At 43.7% G+C, this 20,114-nt stretch overlaps 1 protein-coding gene across 5 annotated transcripts in view; it reads right to left on the bottom strand.

Moving 5' to 3' along the window:
- Window positions 1–1,192: 1,192 nt before the first annotated feature.
- Window positions 1,193–20,114, bottom strand: part of Sh3rf2 (SH3 domain containing ring finger 2) — a 112,241-nt gene continuing 93,319 nt past the window's right edge. For 3 of the 5 annotated variants that reach the window (XM_090331294.1, XM_090331291.1, XM_090331292.1), the window contains 4 exons: window positions 18,070–18,161; window positions 7,889–8,139; window positions 4,641–4,999; window positions 1,193–1,546 (listed from right to left, as the gene is read on the bottom strand). In XM_090331294.1, the coding sequence (XP_090187420.1) occupies window positions 1,280–1,546; window positions 4,641–4,999; window positions 7,889–8,139; window positions 18,070–18,161 (969 nt within the window). In that variant the 3' untranslated portion in view covers window positions 1,193–1,279. The remainder of the gene's footprint in view (window positions 1,547–4,640; window positions 5,000–7,888; window positions 8,140–18,069; window positions 18,162–20,114) is intronic. The other 2 variants (XM_090331295.1, XM_090331293.1) reach the window with 1 other exon arrangement.

Raw genomic sequence — 20,114 nt, forward strand, 5'->3', positions numbered from 1 at the left:
ATGGTACTCGATCTTAGCAAATGGCATTTACTCATCAAAGTGTCCATATCAATGGGCAGGCAATGAATGTTAAGTCACAATAATTAAGTTTAATGAGAATTAATGGGCTGTCTTACAGAGTGGCCTCGTTCCCTGGGTTGCCTCCTTACCTGTTGACAAGGCATTGCCTGGCTGGTCCCATTCATGTCAATCCCCTGTTTATGGGATCACCTGGGTTTGTCCTTTCTCCATTGCACATTGTCCTTCCCATCTGTCCTTAATATAAAGGTAGTTTCCTGCCTATGTCTTTTCCTGATATATTTGCCTGTCTTACTTTTATCCCTTCATCCTTCTCTCTTCCACATTTTTCACTTCCTTTCTCTTTCTCCACGCTTTTCTTTCCCAACCTTCTTGGCCCAGAGTCTTTGATGACAGTTTTGCTTTAAGAAATGCCGGATCCCTAGACTTGGCCTGGCACAGTGTCATTATTTGCACTGTTGTTCTATGAGGGAGCCATTTAGTTCTCAAAGACAAGAAGCCAGGAAAGCAAGAATGTTATAAACAGAATATATATCTTAACCCCTTATTTTGAAAACTTTAAAACAAAAACAACTTTTGTTTAAGGGAGTAGAATGGGTTAATTGTCTGTTTTATGAAGCACAACCCAATCTATCACTCCAGACTATTGAATATAATTCTAGGTATAAAACAGAGTGAGAGCTTAGAGTATGATCATTTTTTTGGTATTTGGTAATAGCTTTCTCTCTGATCTTTTTGTATGGAACAAACCCGGGAAGCTATCTTTTTTTGTTTTAGAGGGTTTTCAAAATGTTCAAAACATTTATCTCATAACTCCTGCCCCCTACCCCCAATTCTTCTTTTGCAGTCAGAATCATGATTCTGCCATAGGGAAAAAATATGGCAGTTACTAGTAGCTAGTGTATGTGTTTCAGAAGATGGAGGAAGTTGTTCTAAGGTGATGATGATAAGAGGAGAAAAAAAATGCCAATGATCCTGACGTATTCTCATGTTGGCTAAATCTCCTTTTGGATACCACAGACTCTATCTTACACAGAACACTGAGGAAGAGAGGCGACACCCTCTATGCTAGAGGGCAGACATGCAGCTCTTCCACACTCAGGCCTATGTGCGGGGATTTCTAATCCCACCTTCCCACACAGGCGGAACAATAATCCATGCTGGAGTCCCCAAGGATGGTAGAATGTCTTCAGTGGAGGCAGACTGTATTTAAATGCAATTCGCCTCTCTTTAGGGGGTCTAAGAAAAGCCACCCTTAGATTCATTTGCTGGGAAACACTGTCTGTGGGACTGAAGCTGCAGACACAGAGGTCGTGGTCTTGCCAAAGGCTGACTTCCTTTGGTGCTCTGTATGCTGTCCTGAATGGCAGCCGCTTCTGTGGGCAAATAGGATGGTCATCTCTGAGTTTGCTTCAGGCTGGGACCCTTTGTGGGTGACTGGCTGTTCGTGCTTTCCAGAGGCAGGATGGGAGGTATAGCGTTTGGTGGGAGGAGGGCTGTAATTCTGAAATCTCACGGTTTTAACTTGCTGCAAGAGAAAGGAGAGCAAAGAAATATGGGTGAGGCATAGACTTCAGGGTCTGGGTTTGTGTTGTTTTGTCTAAATGTATCCCCAAACTCAATAGGCTTCACGTGTGTGGCAGCCATTCTGCACATGTCTGTATGTCCTCTTAGCTGTTAGCAAGAATCCAAGTATGAAGAGAACCATCATGGTCAAGAGAAAAACGAAAACAAGAACTATGATGGGGGCAAGTCTTAGATGCTGAGGATGTGGAAGCACATTTATTCCAGCTGGGAAGGGGAAGTCAGAAGAGGTTCCCTAGAGGGCCTGAACTGAAGACCAATTAGAAATTGTCTGGGAGAAACTGGGTAAGTCAAAGCTCGTGAAAAATGCCTAAGGTGAAAGAGTATGGATATGATCTCTTCTAGAAAATACAAGTGTGCCTTCTCCATTTCCCCTCTGCCTTCCTTAAAATCTCTTTCAAGGCCTAGCTCTTCCTGTAGCTTCTCCCCAAGAGTTCCTTAACAGATTTCCATAATGATCTTCTAAGTCAATGTGTAGCTTGCTTCCTGGAAACCTGCTGGCTCAAAATCTTTTTGTTTTTGGGTGTATGTGTGTGGGGTGCTAGGTTTTGACCTTGGGGCCAATGCAGTCTCTACTAGCTTTTTCATTCAAGGCTGGCATTCTACCACTTGAGCCACATATCCATTCTCAGATTTTTTTCCCTGATTAATTGGATATAAAAGTCTCATTGACTTTTTTTTTTCCCCCAGACTGGTTTCAAATTTCAGTTCTCATATCTCAGTCTCCAGAGTAGCAAGGGATTTTTGACGAGTTTATTTCTCTATACATTTAGACTGGGAGACTGCATTTAAAAAGCCCAGGATTTCATATGTCTCTTTAGAAATTCCAAGATAAAGGATTAGTCAGAGTTCTGCATTCCTGTTATACCAGCACTCTGGTAGGACAAAAGTTTAAGGCTTTAAGGCTAGTGAGGGTTAGATAGAAAGGTCAAAGGTAGCCTGCATTACACAGAAGACCTTGTCTCACTGAAACACCTATGCCCATGATGGCAGCACCTGGCTCACACAATTCCTCCTTGAGACTGGTAGTTCCCAATGTGCTTGAAGCCCCATTTTATCCTCCTTCCTTTCATTTGCCTAGCCTGTAATTTATATGCCTGGTAATTAAAGTATAGGTTCTGGCCAATCCATGTCTTACGACTTAATAATGAAGTGTTCTGTGGTATTGCCTGGGAATTCTTTCTCTTTTTTTTCTCTCTCTCTCTCTCTTTCTTTCTTTCCTTCCTTCTTTTTTTTCCCATGAAATTTAATCCTTGTGTTTCCAATTGAGAACCCAAATTTCATTTTTCTTTTCTTTTTCTTTTTTTTTGCCAGTCCTGGGGCTTGGACTGAGGGGCACTGTCCCTGGGCTTTTCTTAAGGTTAGTGCTCTGTCGCTTGCGTCACAGCACCACTTCTGCCTTTTTCTATGTATATGGGGTACCAAGGAATCAAACCTGGGTCATCATGCATGCTAGGCAAGCACTCTACCACTAGGCCAAACTCCCGGCCCCAATTTCTTACTTTTTGATTCTTAAGCTACCAAGGTTCTGAGGGGTTACAAAATATGGTCTAAAGGTTTTATATAATAATTTGAGTTATTAGATAATGAGGTACAAGAAAACTGTAAATTTTTTCAATACCATCAGGCAGAATTAGAACTTCCAACTTTTATATTAGTCAGCGCTAACTTGTGTCAAATCCCTTTCCCTGTAAGCTTAGAGTACGTCCTTGAGAGCATCAGTTTTTATATCAGATTCTATGCCAGGCTCTTACGTATATGGGGAAGTGTTCTTTAACTCCCCATGCTTTTTAATGGCACACAGCTGTAATTTAAGCACTTAGGAAGCCGAGATGGGAAGATTATGAATTTGAGACTGCCCTGATCTATGTCTCAAGATTCTGGCAAAAATCATGTCCCTCATAAATGAAGATTAAAAGTAATGCCTACTTCAGAGGGTGGTTGTCAGAATTAAATGAGCCAGGACATGTGAAGTACTTAGTACAGTAGATGCCAGGTTATTAGTATTGAGAAAATGCTTAACAAAGAAGAGGAACCTATACTCCCTTTCCATTTTGAGGGGAGAGGGATGTGGGATGGTCGTGTGGGGTGATGGTGGTAGTGATGTTGCTGAATTTAGCAACTAAAACACAGCAAGAGTATCGCTTGCTTTCCTTCACATTACCAATCTGATTCTATCATCCCTCTTGCTTCAGGATGTTATAAAAACCCATGTCACTGGGTGCTGGTGGCTCACGCCTGCCATCCTAGCTACTCAGGAGGCTGAGATCTGTGGATTGTGGTTCAAAACCAGCCTGGGCAGGAAAGACTATGAGACTTTTATCTCCAATTAATCACAGAAAAATCTGGAATGGTGCTGTGGTGCTGTGGTGCTATGGCTCAAGTGGTAGAGTGCTGGCCTTGAGCAAAAGTTGCTTAGGGACAGCGTCCAGACCCAGAGTTCAAGGCTCAGGACCAGTATCCCCCCAAAACAACCCCCCTCGTGTCTTCCAATGTAAGAAGCTCTGGACTAGAAATGAACAGATCTGATCTCTAACTTAGAGGTCATAATAAGGAATTACCATTCTGGGTCATGCTTATGTCACTTAAATCCCCTTATATCTCAATCACCTCTTTTATCTGATGAATAATTATGCATCAAGTCTTGTGGATTCTTACCTCCATTTTATATATTAGGAGAGGGGGAAAAAAAAAAGAGTTCTAGAAGGGTGAAGTGTTTTGAACAAAACCACCCAAGCCAAGTTCTAGAATTCAAATCAAGATCTGTCTGATACCAAAGTCAAGTTTTGTTTTGCTGTCTTTTCCAGGGCACCTCTGGGCCTCAAAAGAAGCCTGTGTTCCACACCTGGGCACCTAAAGGAGGAAGGTGTGGGAGGTGTGAGGGTCAGAGTGGTTGAGTGTGGGGATTCTTCCAAAACTGCCGTTTTGAGTCTTTGTGCACCAATGCTAAAATCTCAGGAGCTCGTGTGTGTGTGTGTGTGTGTGTGTGTGTGTGTGTGCGCGCGCGCGCGCGCGCGCGTGCACAGAGTTACTCTTACCTTTTCAGTGCCATTTCTTGAATTTTCTGGCTTCACCAGGATTGATGGTGGGGCGGATGCGGGTGGTTTGTGTAGAGGCTCATTCCTGATGGGGATTTCTTTGCCTTCCAGGATGAGGGAACCGGCTGCCGAGTGGATCCTGCTGTCACAGCCTTTGCCGATGCAAGTGTGCGCAGGCTCCCCCGTGGCGGGGGGCTTGGGTCCCATGGCCAACAGCATTGCTGAGGGGGGCGTGGAGGCCCCCTGCGGTGGGTAGAATTGGAACTGTGGAGGTCGGACCAGCACAGAGGGGCTGCGCCGGAGGGACCCCACCACGAGGGTGGGGATCCCGGACTGCATGGGTCTCTGCAGCGAGCCATCTGGGGGGATAGGACAGGGATTAGCCACAGGGCAGCAGGTGAGCTGCTATGTCCCCATATCCCAGAAGAGCTAAGGGCTTTCCTAATTTGACTGGGTTCCCATTCTCCCTGGGTCTTTCAAAGGTGACCTTGGGGTGTGTGTGTGTGTGTGTGTGTGTGTGTGTGTGTGTGGTGTCAGATGGTTTATGACTTCCATTTGACTTATCACACATCACACACACACACACACACACACACACACACACACACACACACACACACACACCTACTCTTTCCCTCAAGCCCTTTAAGGAGGAGAGGGAGGCACAAATGTAGCTTCACAGTGAGACAAAAGTTGGAGACAAGGAGACCAAAAAGAGAGAGCAGGAGACAGAGAGATGGCTGGGGTTCGAATGATGGGGGAGAATGATGCATTGTATCCACAAATTGATATGTTGTGTTGAAACCCCTTTGTACAACCACATAAGGATAATAAAAAAAAATCACAGGATGTAATTAATGTAAGGTTCTATCTAATCAAAGGGTTCAATAATATTAACAAAAGAGGAAGACAGAGACAAGGGATGAAGAAACAGGCAACTGAAAAGAATATGAGGAAGAGAAAAGGAGAGGAGAGGGACTCCAAGCAGCTATTTCCTGTAGAAAGTTCTAGAAGCTTTAGACATGGGGTGGTGGGGACAGTCCTTGGGGGTGTGTTGCAGGGGGAAAGGTGACTGGCAATAACAGTTCATGTGTGTGCTAAGCAGAGCCCCCACACAGAGGTAAATTTGGAGACCTCTTACACCAGTTTGGTAAAATGTGAATGTGCTTTGCCAAGTGTCATGACATCCTGCCAGAGAATCTGGCACAAATCCTATTAGCTACCTGAGACTCAGCTCCTCATTGGCAAGCTGGAGATTAAAACAGTCCACCAAAGGGCAGATTACATCTTCTGAGCACTCAGTGTACCCAGCGTGTCATGTATTTGTTAGCTATCATTTCTGGTAAAAAAAAAAAAAAGGCTAGCAAAAAGTCCAAGAGTTTGGTTTTGCCAATTTCTCAGCACCTTGTTTTTTCCTTTTTTTTTTTTTAAAAAAAAAATTGACAGTCTTCCCTCAGTGAAAAGATTCCATTCCTTCCCTTGAAATTCTCTAAAGAATTTCAAATGATCCTCATTCCTTTAACATATGTCTTGTAGATGGCCTAAAGAATTGAGGGTTCACTACCTTCTGGAGGCAAGTGAGAGATATCCCTAAGAAGCAGTGTGGGCCATTTCTGAATAGACTCCCCCAGCGTTTCCAGAGCTGTAGGGTAAGGTCCCAGCTGGAGATGCTCATCTTTCCTGACAGTCCCTGGATGCATGTTTGGATCACAGTGGTCTGTATCTAGCTCAGAGGGCCTGTGCAGCCTCCCTGTGGCTCTTCAGCCTGATCTGAACATGAAAAACAGAACCCTCACTAACCACAGTCAGCATTCGCAGTTGCAGCAAAGCAAGCCAGACACATTCACACAAGCCTGACCTTTCTATTTAGACATTTGTTGTGACACTGACAGCCCCGTGAGCTGTATATAGTCAACTCTCCTGTCATTTCTCTCTGCTTTGGGGAGATGGATAGCTTGACTAGTCTCACCTTGGGAAAGGAGGGAAAGGAAAAGCCTTCAGGACTTGGGATGTCAAAGCAACACAGGCAGGCATGTCCTTAGGCTCCTGGAAACTGAAGACTGAAGAGGTGAGTGGCTTGTGCAGAGTGGCTACAGGTTACTTATCTGGGGTATGTTGAGAGGCAGGGTGGAAGAAGGAATGGGAGGCGAAGGCAGGGGTGAGTGAGTTGGGTGAGTGAAATAGCCACAGCCATTTCACTGGTGTGTGAGGTCTGAGGAAGCCGTCAGGTAAAGACATGACATAGGATATTGGCTTTCTAGTTTTGCAGAGGAATTTTCCAGGCTAGTCATTTGTTCAGATCACAAGAACAATCCTTTGTTTAAACTGCAGAGCCCAGTTTAAATCAGGGAACAGAAAAGAAATCATATTCACCACACTTAATTTGTAACAGATGAAGAACACCTTGATTTTTTTAGAAAAGGATTTTGAACCCTTCCTAGAATTTCCCAAAGTGAAACATTACATAGGAGTTCAACATATTAAAAGATCAAAACTATGAGTTACTTGATCAATGAGCTATACCATTGGAAACCTCCCCTGTATATATCAGTGCATATCTGCATATTGCCTTGTATAAATTTATATATACTTTTGTAATTTCAATCTACACATGGGAGACAACATGTACCCTTTTTCCCTTGAGTCAGACTTATTTCACTTAATGTACTTTTTCCCAGATCAAGGGAAGGTGGGTAGTTGAATGGAGAGAGAGGAAAGGCAGATGCCTGCATACTACTCAATGCATATATGTGAGAATGGAACTGGGTAGATTGACGTGAGGGGTGAGATTGGTAGACACAGGAAACAACACCATTATTTGAGATGCGTTGTGCTAATAAATGGACATGTTGAATTGAAACCCCTATGTACAACTACTGAAGAATAATAAAGAAGTAAATAACGAAAGGGATAGAAGTGACAGTTCTGTACGGATTGTCATAGGTTCAGGCAGGCATCACATAGGAAACAAGATCCTGATAGTCCTTGGAGAAGCACAGAGCCAATGGCATGGTTTCTCTTTAGCAAAACCCCTTCTTAGCTGTGTTGCCCTTCTATGTTGGCACTCAGGTTGCTTTCTTCCCACCAGAGCTATTGTGCCCTTCAGTAGGTCTGGCTTCAGCCAGTAAAGCAACCCAGTACACTTGGGATTCACTTTGCAGAGTGCCATCTTAAGGGTAAGACTCAGTTGTGGTGAAAAGCCCGACGTGTCACTCACCTTTCCCCATCACTTAGCGCTAGGCACGTACCTCTCTGCCACCACTTACTCTTTCTCATGCTGCTCCGCCCCTTCCGAAGAGACCCTTGTCCTAACGTTCCAGGGCTGGCTGTGTTCTTCACAGGGTTGACTACCGCGGTAGGTACAAAGACGGATTTAAAAGAACGGCTTTGGCGGGGATCACCTTCTGAAAAGCTGCCTTGTGAAGACACAGAGGAGGTGGATAATGTCCATGTGGTGTAGAGACCAGGCCTCCGGGAGTCTGGAAAACTAGAGGTCTTTCTGATTGTTGCATGTATGTTTTTGGAAGAGAAAGAAATGGAGAGAAAACCAAAAAGTGTTCAGTTGAGAGTCCTAGTTAAAAAGAAAAAATCAGCTCCAAACCATGTATCAAAGACGGCCATCCTCACCTCCTGCCTGACATTCACACTGATTGTCAACTGCAGGGAAGTGGGCGCCACCTCCCACTGTGTGTGTGTGTGTGTGTGTGTGTGTGTGTGTGTGTGTGTGTGTGCACGAGTGCATTCACACCAAAGGCAAGATCCACACTCATCCCGGCTGAACTTTATCTTTCACTGTGGCTCTTCTCACTCCTCTCCCTACATCCCTTCAGAGCATAAAATCTTACACGTCTTCATTTTACTTCATAGTAAACTCTTTTATTGACTCGCTGGCCTTCCTATTAGATTCCGAACTCTTGAAAGGGAGATTGATGTGGCTTGTTTTATAGCAGGTGATGACTATTACATGCCTGCTCAATGGCTATCATGATTCTTTCAGCACCCGTGTCAGTTATTTAGGCTAACAAAAATGGAGAGCCAACTGTGTGCCAGGTGCTGGCCAAGTGCTTTGTTCATATTATTAATATATGTTCTATATGAGAGCTTTCTGAGTAATATTACCAGTGTCCCAATTTTATAAACTAAAACAATTACAGAAGCTAACAATGATTTGCCCACATCATTTCTAAGCTGGTCCTCTGCCCTTACCACTCACTGAGTTATACCACCTCCTGGCTAGAGTATTGTTTATTGCTAGAAGGAACATCATTTTATTCTCCCTGAAGAAAATGAACTTGGGAAGCTGGTGGCTTGTGGGTTCTACACAGGCCTTCACAGGGCCCTCATTCTTGAGCCTTCACTGCGATTTCAAGAACAGTTTGTGTGTGTGTGTGTGTGTGTGTGTGTGTGTGTGTGTGTGTGTTGGTACTAGAACTTGAACTTAGGACTTCACACTATTGTTTAGTTTTTTTTTTTCTACTCAAGGCTGGTACTGTACCACGTGAGCCACACTGCATCTGGTTTTTGTTGTTGTTGTTGTTGTTGACATAAGAGTCTTAAGAATAGCATTAACGTGTGATAAAACAAGTCTCCTGGCCATTGTCGCTAGCCCGCAATTTCCTGAGCTGCATTAGCTGTGGTTCACAGTCCGTGCCTTTCTTTTCCTTCTACCAATTCAACTCCAACACCACCTCTTCTCCCAAGTAATCCATAACCGCTGTGTTGGTGAAGTAGGCCTCTGCTAACTTCTCTGGGAGTAAGGAATGTCAGCAAGGCTCTAGCACAGAGCTGTCCTCTTGGTTCCCCTCATTTTTCCTTCTGCTTATTAAAAAGTGATTAATAACTTCCATTTTATTCAAAAGTAGTTTAGCAGTGAGCAAGTGTTAGAGGAAGGTAATTGGTTAATTGTGGCCAATGCTATCAGAAAAACCATTTTTTTTTTTGCAGTCAATTTCTTTCTAAATGAATGCATGGACTGAGAGCATGCCTGCTACAGTGCCCAGCCTGTTCTAGTCCCTGTGCTGGTAGGGGTCAGGGAAGAGATGTAGAGCTGTCCACCAGTGAGAAACCACATTGTTTTCTGGAGATACAGCTGAGGTAGTGGAGAGGAAAGCCCTGCATGGAATCCCAAGCCCCTTCTCTGGGTACTGCAAAATACATTAACTAGAAGAAAGACTAGATGCTGGGGCCATTGGCTCATGCCTGGCATCCTGGCTATTCAGGAGGCTGAGATCTGAAGAGCACAATTTGAATCCAGCCTGGGCAGACAAATCTATGAGATTTATCTCCATTTAAATAGTAAAAGTTGTTCAGTGGAGCTGTGGCAGAGCTCAAGTGGTAGAGCACTAGACTTGAATGAAAAAGCTAAGGGATAGGTCCTAGCCTCTAGGTTCAAGCCCGGCACAAAAAGGAGAAGGAAGAGGAGGAGGAAGAGAAGGAGGAGGAAGAGGAGGAGAAGATAGGAGAAGGAGGAGGGGGAAGAAAGAGGAGGAGAAAAGAAGGAGGAGGAGGAGAAGAGAAGGAGGAGGAGAAGAGGAGGAAGGAGGAAAAGGAGGAGGAGAAAGATGATGAAGAGGAAAGTTTGGCTTCAAAATTATTTTCAGCAATAACAGCTGCAGCAAGAACATAACAGATAATTAGAACCAAGCAAGCCTTATCTCACCGTCTCTTCATTGAATGATTGTTTATGGACCAAAGTATTACCTCATTTTGCTGAGCTCAGCACTGGGCCAGATTCCAGGAACTCCTAACTCCTAAGTGTCCCATTCAACACTGTGACTAGGATTTTTGGGAAAAAGCTTAGCACTTACCTAGTACTTTCTTCCAACATCAAAGCATTTTGCTAACATGTTACTTAATTAGTCCCCATGAAACCCTAGACCTGAAGATGTTATGATTCTGGGTTTTCCCAGAGGAAACAGAAAGACATTGTGGGTTTATGTGGGAGAAGTGGATGTTGCTTTTGATTTGCTCCACTGAGCAGGTCCTTGTGTCCTCTTCTTGGTGTGAGACATTAGCTCTTAAATAACTTTTCTGCTATACAGAAGGGGCATTAGAAATAATGACTCTGCTGGGCTCACCATGGCAACAGCCTCCTGGTAAGGAGAAAGTTTGACTTTGACCACCTTTGTAGAATCTGTGTAGAGTTTAAGGCCATGGAGTGGATACCCTCCTTGCTTTCCTCCACCTACAAGGCAGCAGGCTGGTGTGTGTGCCCAGGAAGGCTGCATGAAGGAGAGCTATCCTGGCTAATTGGGAAAAAGGGAATTGATGGGGGGGGGGCGGACAGGATGGGAAGGAAAGGACTTGGAAACAGGATCCAAGGAGGCAGCAGAGGGCCCAGCAGAGGGTTCTGCACTGGAATTGCCAGGCGGATGCTGCTAGTCGAGCTGTCACCATGAATGACCTTCAAGCTTCCTGCATCCTGTCCTTGCTCATCTTTCAGAGTTCCCAGTAGGAACACAGCCTGGTTAAGCCAGGGCTCTGGCTATGAGGTGGACTGAGAAGAAAAAGGGGGAGATTCAAACCGAACACCAGAAAGCATTTGGATGGCTGGCAGGTGAGAGCTTGCCTGTTCCTGTGTGTCCCTTGAGCCCAGAGATATTCTTTAGGATTTCATGATGGTAGATATTTAATTGTTGTCAACAAAAGCTGGAAGGGTTATTGTCACTATCTTGTCTGAATCAAGCATGTTTGATACTTACAGATGCTTACTTATAGCTGGGTGTCAGTGGCACATACCTGTAATCCTAGCTACTCAGGAGTCTGAGATCTGAGGATACGGTTTGAGGTCCGTGATCAGAAAAGGCTGAAAGTGTGTCTGTGGCTCAAATGGTAGAGTGGTAGCCTTGAGCAAAAAGAAGCTCAGGGACAGTGCCTAGGCTCAAGAGTTCAAGACCTAGGACTGGCTAAAAAAAAAAAAAAGCTCACTTGTTGTATCTTAAATTTAAACCCTGGCATTTTGCATTTTGGTCATTTCCTGTTCGTAGTTAATCCTCAAACCCTGACTGGTTCAGTCCATTATAGGATGATTCTAATAAAAGTGAAGGTTTCAATGATCAGGAGTCCCCACATTTTAAACCTTGGCTGAGAACTGCACTGTGTACCACAGGCAAAGTACAGAACCATCACTCCTAATAGAAAACAAACTCAAGGGATGGGAAACAAAAGCTGTCAAAGAGCTGAGAGGAGCCCTGGACATGTAGCCCAGCCTACTAGTTTCTCACACAAAGGACAATATTTGTCAGCCCTGAGAAGTGGGAGAAGGAAACTTCCCACGGTGGAAAGGGTGATTAGAATGAGGGATAGCTGCACCCAGAGAGACAAGCTGAGCACCTGTCATTGTGACCAAGATTAGTGGAGATGAAACTTCCTTTGTCTCAGAAGGGAAAGACACACCGAACTCTGCAATCCTCTGTCATCTAATAACCTCCAGTTAGTTCCTGTCAGGGACTTTTTCCTGGGAGTATTGCTTCTTTGTAAGGAAAACTGTGCATCAACCTTAGTAATCTCTTCAGAAATGCCTGTGTTCCGCTTTCTTTCTTTCTTTCTTTCTTTCTTTCTTTCTTTCTTTCTTTCTTTCTTTCTTTCTTTTTTCTGTCTTCTTTCTGTCTCTCTTCTTCTCTTTCTTTCTTTCTTTCTTTCTTTCTTTCTTTCTTTCTTTCTTTCTTTCTTTCTTTCTTTCTTTCTTTCTTTCTTTCTTTCTTTCTTTCTTTCTTTCTTTCGGCAGTGGGGCTTGAACTCTGAGCCCAGGCACTGTCTCTGAGCTCTTCAGATCAAGGCTACTGCCCTAATCCTTGAGCCACAGCCCCACTTCTTGGTTTTCCAGTGGTTAATTGGAGTTAAGAGTCTCCTGGACTTTAGTGCCAGGGCTGGCTTTCCGATCCTCAGATCTCAGCCTCCTGAGTAGCTAAGATTAGGCATGAGCTACCTTGCCTGGCTGTGTTCAGATTTCTGTGAGCTGAGAGGAAGAGATGGGCCAGTGGTTGTGATTCTGATATTCTTTCTTCTGTCTGATATGCCACCATCATCAAGAGAAGGCTCTCATGCCAGCCCCAGGCCATGATCCCGAAGGGATCACTAAAGCAGGAGAATTGTAAACCACGGATGGAATTCCACATGCATTCTGGTTGGGGTAACTATATGTTATGATTTTCCCAGGGAAGTCCTCAGTGTCTGCCTGTTCAGAAATGCCTTCATTTTCATGATAAAATATATGATTAAACCACGTACCAGCGGCACACGCTATGGTAATCCAAGATATTCAGGAGGCTGAGATCTGAGCATCACAATTTGAAGCCAGACTGGGAAGAAAAGTCCCTGTGAGAATCATCTCCAATTAACCACTGAAAAACTGGAAGTGGCACTGTGGCTCAAGTGGTAGAGTGCTAGCCTTGAGCAAAAAGTGGCTGAGATAGTGCCACACACACACACACACACTATAATATAAATTGTGTATATATGTAATATAATAAAATATTGTTATAAAATAATATAGATAGTATTGTATATTTATAATATCTATATCTGTAGTATCCAAGCCTGAGTTTAAGCCCCATATTATTCAGAACTAGAGCTTGTGTGTATGTGTATATATATATATATGTGTATATTCTATGCTATATAATATATATTGATATCACACTGGAGTACACTGAGATATATGATATATATGTATATTCAGTATATATGAATAACTCTTACTCTCATGGTTCTTGACGGCATAATGAATATTTTGGGCTAAAGTCTAAAGTATGAACCCAGGCCATGGGTTGGGCTGTGGACAGTACATGTTCTATCTCAGGGAACAAACACTTAGAATAGTCATCTCCTTGCCACAGTTATGAGATCATTCCCCATCCTCTCCAACCCTTCCCAGCTTTGCACCTGCCCCCTTAATTCGTTGCAGTGATTATTTACCCTCTGTTCTATCCCTTCCCTCTTTAAAGATTTTAGAATGATTTTAGATTATTCTACCACAATGATCTCATCTAATGTTAGGGCTTGAAATGCTATCTCACTACGCAACTCTCTTTCAAATGTTAGACTAGCACACTCAACTGCTTACCAACATTTTTACCTAGATAACTAATCAACATCTCAGATTCCACCTACTGTGGACTAACCTTCTGCTTCCCCTAGGCCTCAAAACTTGCTCATCTATACTTTGCATCGTTGCCTTCCCAGGGAAAGGAAACTCTACCTTACTCATGTGTACACACATGCCTGTACCGAGGCTTGAAGTTAGGGCCTCACATTCTCCCTTGGCCTTTTCACTCAAAGCTGGCCAACTCCACCACTCGAGCCACCTTCCACTTAAGACTTTTGCTAGTTAATTGGAGACAAGAGTCTCATACACTTTTCTGCTTGGGCTGGCTTCAAATCACATTCCTCAGATCTCAGCCTTCTATGTAGCTAGGATAACAGATTGTAAGCCACTCTCAACCTGAGTAAAGAGCCTGGACTCAACCTGAAGTCCTCCATTCCTTCACATCTGCTATTTGCTCTCTTAGAAATCCTGCCTATTTCTAACTCCAGGATTTTTCCTAAACTCTAAGCATTTAATGATCTCTCTGGTGGTAATTATCCTGATTCACTTCACTGTCACCGCTCCTCATCCTCTCCACTAGTTTTCTGCTTCCATCTCAAAGACTATGGTTAAATACTAGTTAGATCCCATCACTCTTCTGCTCAAAACTCTACAGTAAGAGTTAAAACTAAATTCCTCATTGTGACCTAAAATATTCTAGATGACCTGGCCCCACTTTACCACCTTGACTTGGCTACCGCTAATCTCGTGCTCATTTGCCTTCATGTTAGGCAAATTCCTAGCCACCAGGCCTTTGTATTTGCTGTTCCTTTGGCCTGGAATATACTTTTCTCAAAGATCCACCGGAACCGTCTTCTCATTGTCTTGATTCTTAACTTTCAGCATGGCAATCCTTACTCAGTCTAAAATTGTAGCCCTCCCCCACAAATTCTATCCCTCATTCCTGATTTTTCTTCTTAGATCTTATTAACACACTGCATATATTACTTACTTGTTACCTATTTATTTTATCTTCCCCACTTGACTATAAGCTTCTGTGGGCAGGCATTTTCTGCATTTTGTTGACTGATATTTCCTCAGTTCCTGGAAAGTTACCTCTCACACATTTAGCCTCTGTAAGTATTTGTAAAGTAAGAAAATAAAGTATAAGTTACTGAAAATTTCCCCCCTCAAGGCTAGTGCTCTACCACTGGAGCTACAGCTCTACTTTTAGCTTTTTGATGAACAGCAGGAGATAAGCATGTCATGGATTTTTCTGCCTGGGCTGGCTTCGAACTACAATGCTCAGCTCTCAGTAGCTAGGATTACAGGTAAGATCCACCAGCACTTGGCTTATTGACATTCTTAAGCTTTCCTAAAAAACAAATCCAAAGAAACTTCCATGGAAACAGATAACTATGATCTTCAATCCTATCTTCTATTTCGTTGAGAAATGTTTTTATATTACTCTGGGTCTATAAGGACAGATTTTGCCCGTATTCTTCCTAACATGGAAATCCTCTAACTCACCAGCCAGCCTGGCTGGAAAAATCAATGGCTCAGAAAATGTAAGTATATCCTTTGGTCTATTTCAGTGCCTTCTTCTACAGTTAAACGGCCTCCTTGTGCCTTACGGTTTATTAAGATCCCTCCATCTCGGTCTCCTAAACCAGCTGAGGTTTTTCTGTCCATTTCTGTCTGCTGCCCTCAGCTTTTTCTTACCATCCTTGCTGCCCTCCTCAGGCCACTGCCCCACCTAGATGAAGGTTTCCCATACTAGATAAGTGATGTTAGCTCTGACCACACATCCTGTCATTTTCCTTGAAGTTGTGACTCTCTTCTATGTCATAAAGACAGAGTTTGATGTATGGTGTCTCACTGCCTCCTGGTTTTGCCTGGACTGTGTGTGTGGGGGGGGGGTAGAGGAGAGATGAGTTGTGAGTAGCTTTAGGGTCCGTGTAGATTTATGGCTAGTTTGAGGTGGCAGGACAAACTGTGAGTTACTGCAATGAACAGGAACTTCAGGAGAGAAGAGTTTGGTTGGGTGGCGTTTCTGCAGTCTAGCTGGTGTTTGATCTGGGGTATGGATAGGCAAAGGTCTGAGTTCATGGAATCTCTGCCTAATGGTCTTGCCTTGTCTTCCAGTAAGGTTCTCTGACAGACCACTGGAGAGGTCATTTGACCACATTTTCTCATCATTCCACTAGATCGAGTATGGGGGGGGGGAAGATGTGCTGTGGGAATCCCAGGATTGATACAATCAAGTTCTCCATGAGTTACTTAGTTTTGCATTTCAGTACCCTCATCTATACACTAGGTAAAATACATAATATGCATACTATATAAATAAGAACATATAAATACGTAATATATAGAAATATCTATAGTGTAGATTCTGAGGCTTGGCCAATGAGTAGAAAGTAGAATGAGGTGAAAATGCTTGTCAACTCTAAGAGCTATAACAAAGATACTTTTTTTTTTACTATGTACTTTTTATATATAAAGATTTAAAATGCAGAACCAGAGGTTCAAGTAATAGGGCTCAAGTAATAGATCCCCAGCACTGAGTGGAAAAAGCTAAGCAAGAGTGCTGGCCCAGAAAATAGGGGGCTGTGAATGTCAAAGCCATCTCCTGGTCTATCCCTTGGGAAGCACTGAGTCCTCTATCCACTCAGCCCAGAGAGGGTCTCTGGTAGGAGGAAGATCTGAACTCCTGCCCAGTGCCTGAGATTGGAGGGGATGCACTTGAAGATGGGAATGACATAGCTGCTTGGGGAAGATGCCGACTAGACCAGTCAAGGCGAGATGCCCTGCTGCCAGCCATCCTGGTTCTTCCCCCCAAACCTGATGCCTTCTCCCTTCTGCAGGTCCAGTTTACCAGGGCTGGGCACTGAGTATGAGTGCAGGGCTACAAACCTGGAGACTCAGGGAACTGGTGAGGGAGGAGGGTGACTGTGTCTGTGTTGGGCACAGACTAGTGAGTGGCAGCGGGAGACAGACTCTCAGATCCATCAGCACACATGGAACTGGGTGCCAGTGACTCTCACCTGTAATCTTAGCTACTCAGGAGGCCAGGAGGCTGAAACCTGATGGTCCAGCCTGAGCAGGAAAGCCTAAGAGACTCTTATCTCCAATTAATTACCAATAAATAAATAAATAAGAAGCTGACAATGGAGCTGGGGCTAGCTTTGAGCAAAGAGTGCTAGGCTTGAGCAATAAAAACTTAGGGATAGTGCTCAGAAGCACCACACACACACACACACACACACACACACACACACACACACACACACACACACACACGCTGCAACTTGGATATGTAGGGCAGATACAATTGGAACAGCCTAGCTGAAATGGTGCCGGAGGGAGCAGATTTCACTCTCCTTACCTCCCCACTCCTCCAGAGAGCATCACACAGGCACTTGAACTGGCTTCAGATGGAGGATGGGCTTGGTAGCTAGAAATTACTAGCAGAAAGGAGGGTATCTCATCCTGCGAGTTGTGATGATCAGGGTGCTTTGGTATTCCTCCCAAGAAAATAGTTACCACCAGCAACCCTTGGAGACATGAGTGATGTGCACAGAAGCCTCTTGGATCCACTCCTGGGACTGAGAATGAGGACATGTTTGAAACCCAGGATTGGCTGGAGGAGCTAGCTGAAAATATGTTAGGAATTAGGAGACAGAAGCCAATTTTGATTTCTTGGCATACAGTGTGTTTGTTCACCGGATACATGATGAGATGAACAGGAGTAGACATTCCAGTAGAGATAGGAAATTCTATAAACCACACAGGAATCAATTGGGTACTGTCGAGGTATGACTTGAGAGTAAGGATGATAGGATATAGTGAGGCTAAGGAGCCATAACTAAGTGACCAAGGCATTAAAAGATTTGCTATGCCTTTTTAGATGCAGGGGTCATCAAGATATGGCCACAGGCTAGATATTAGCAAGTCCTTCCAGGTCTTCAGGACTGCAGAGGTTTTTTTTTTTTTATAGAGGTTTAGGAGTGTGTGTTCATATTCAAGTTTGTTTTCTGTCCCCAGTGCTGTATTTGTTTTACAACAAGCAACAAGTGGTTGTGATCTAACATTCGGCATCTGAAGAAAGACAACAGAGCTTGTGCCACGCTCCATCTTGCACCCTGCTTGTGGTTTATGACCTGGCAGTTTCTTTCTGCTTTTGTAAAACAATGAGCAAAGATGCCATCGTTTTTTCTAATTTGTGTATGTGTTTGGCATGATTTCCTTTGGAAGTAGTAAAAGAATTTGGGGGATGGGGAGGCCTTTTTCCCTCTAAATGGGATGATCCAGGAGTGGGGTGGTTCGGTGGCAGGAAGCTGGTAAAGATGACCTCTTTGTGGTAGCACCCAGCTTGGGGGATGGGGTGGGATTTTTACTCACAGGTTAGCTGAGAGGTGTTGCTGGGAGCTGGGCATGCTGACCATGGCTGTCGCGTGTCCTGGGGAGGCTGGCACAGAATGGTAAGTGTTGACCTACACAGACAGAAAAGATAGCAAGCAGAACTGGTAAGTCTCTTAGGGCAGGTGGCAGCGGTAGCAAGCATGGCTGCCACCAAAGGGCTTGACACAGCTAAAAACTCCAGAGTCGTGACCATAATAATTTCCCTGTGGGTTGTGGGTAGAGTGAGGTGGAACAGACTATTTTATAGCCTGAGCAAGTGGCACGCCAGAGCCACAGGAAGATAGCGAAGACAATGCAGGGCAATTACAGGCCCTGCCTGACTCTTCGTTTTAGCCCTGCCCTGCCCTGCCCCAGTCATCTCCTGGTCTACTCTTCTCTCTCTGGGAAAACCTGCTCTAAAAAAATAACAGGACAGCTAATGTTGATTCAGAACTTAGTTACTTACCAGGCAGTTTTGAGTGCTTTGTAAGTATCAGCAAATTTAATCCGTAGTAAAGTTAGCTTATTAATCACCATTTTGGATAAGAAACTGAGGCCCAGAAGGGAAGAAAGGTATCAACTTGCAAAAAAATAAAGTTTAAAATCGACAAGTAGGGTGCAGTAGCTCACGCATGGAAGCGTGATCTCAGGAAGCTGAGATCTGAAGATCAAGATTTAAATCCAGTCCTGGTAAGAAAGGCTGTGAGAGTCTTCTCTTTAATTGACCAGCAAAAAGGCAAAGTGGAGTTGTGGTCCAAGTGGTAGAGCACTAGCCTTGAGCACAAAAGCTCAAGGACAGCATGAAGGCCCTGAGATCAAGCCCCAGGACCAGTACCAAAAAATAAAAAGGTAAAAAAATAAAATCAAATAGTCTCAGATCTGAGCCAACACACATACAGACACATAGTCAGTCACACACAGACACAGAGGAACACATACAGACACATACACAGAATACACAGACAGACAGATATGCACACATACAGATGTCAGCTTATCCAGTGGCTTACAGAAGAATAATGGGAGTCCCTTTCATTTCTTCAGGATAAATGAAGAATACAGTGGAGGTATTTAGGCTATTACCTAACCTGATGCGGTGTTTACTCCTTTGTCTGAACACCTCAGAGATCAATGGTTTCCTTGTTCGTTTACTGGACTTTAGAGATTATGTCAGTATCAGTTGTCATGCTATGTCTTGTGTGGTCCCTATGAGCTTGTAGCTTGAAGACTGTTCTGGGGCCCTGAGGATGAATGAAACCTAACCATTACAACACATATGTCTACCTTTCAGGATGTCCACCTTTCAGGACTACTAGAGAATACTGAGGTGTCACTTGACACTGATTTTTTTTTCTGGTGTCCTTTTTTTTTAAAAAAATGGTTACAGAGGAGTTACAGTTTCATAAGTCAGGTAATGAGTATCTTTTTTTTATGGACAATGCCACCTCTTCCTTCACTTTCTCCCAGTTTTTCCCTTCCATCACCACCTACAAGTTGTATAACTCATTTCCCATAGAACGTCTAGTGAGTACCACTGCTGCATTTGACACTGACTGCTGCATTTGCTGTGTGTATTTGTGTCAATGATTGTGTAAGTGTTTTGGGGGTTGTGTATATAGGTAGTAACACTCTGAGGATCTAGTTTTAGGATTAGAAAGCCATTTCTGTCAGATAGTACTAAGTGCTGACAGGAAGCAGGATAATTGAAACTCACATACAGAACTGGTGGAAATGTAAAAATGGTGCAACCTCATTACAAAACAGCCTGGCAGCTCCTCAAATGACTAAATATAGCTACAGTAGGTCTACTCCTCATTCATCCAAGAGAAATATAAAACATAAATCTAGGAGACCGGGAGTTAGTGGCTTAGTCCTGTTATACTAGCTATTCAGGAGGCTGAGATCTGAGGATCATGGTTTGAAGCAAGCCAGAGAAGGAAAGCCTGTGAGATTCTTTTTATTTATTTAATTTTTGTTTTATTTTTTATTGTCCGAGTAATACATAGAGGGGTTATAGTTACATTCACAGATGGTAGTAGCTTTAC

This window comes from Megascapheus bottae, chromosome 4 (assembly GCF_031878675.1).
Source record: "Megascapheus bottae isolate mThoBot1 chromosome 4, mThoBot2.hap1, whole genome shotgun sequence".
NCBI lineage: Eukaryota > Metazoa > Chordata > Mammalia > Rodentia > Geomyidae > Megascapheus > Megascapheus bottae.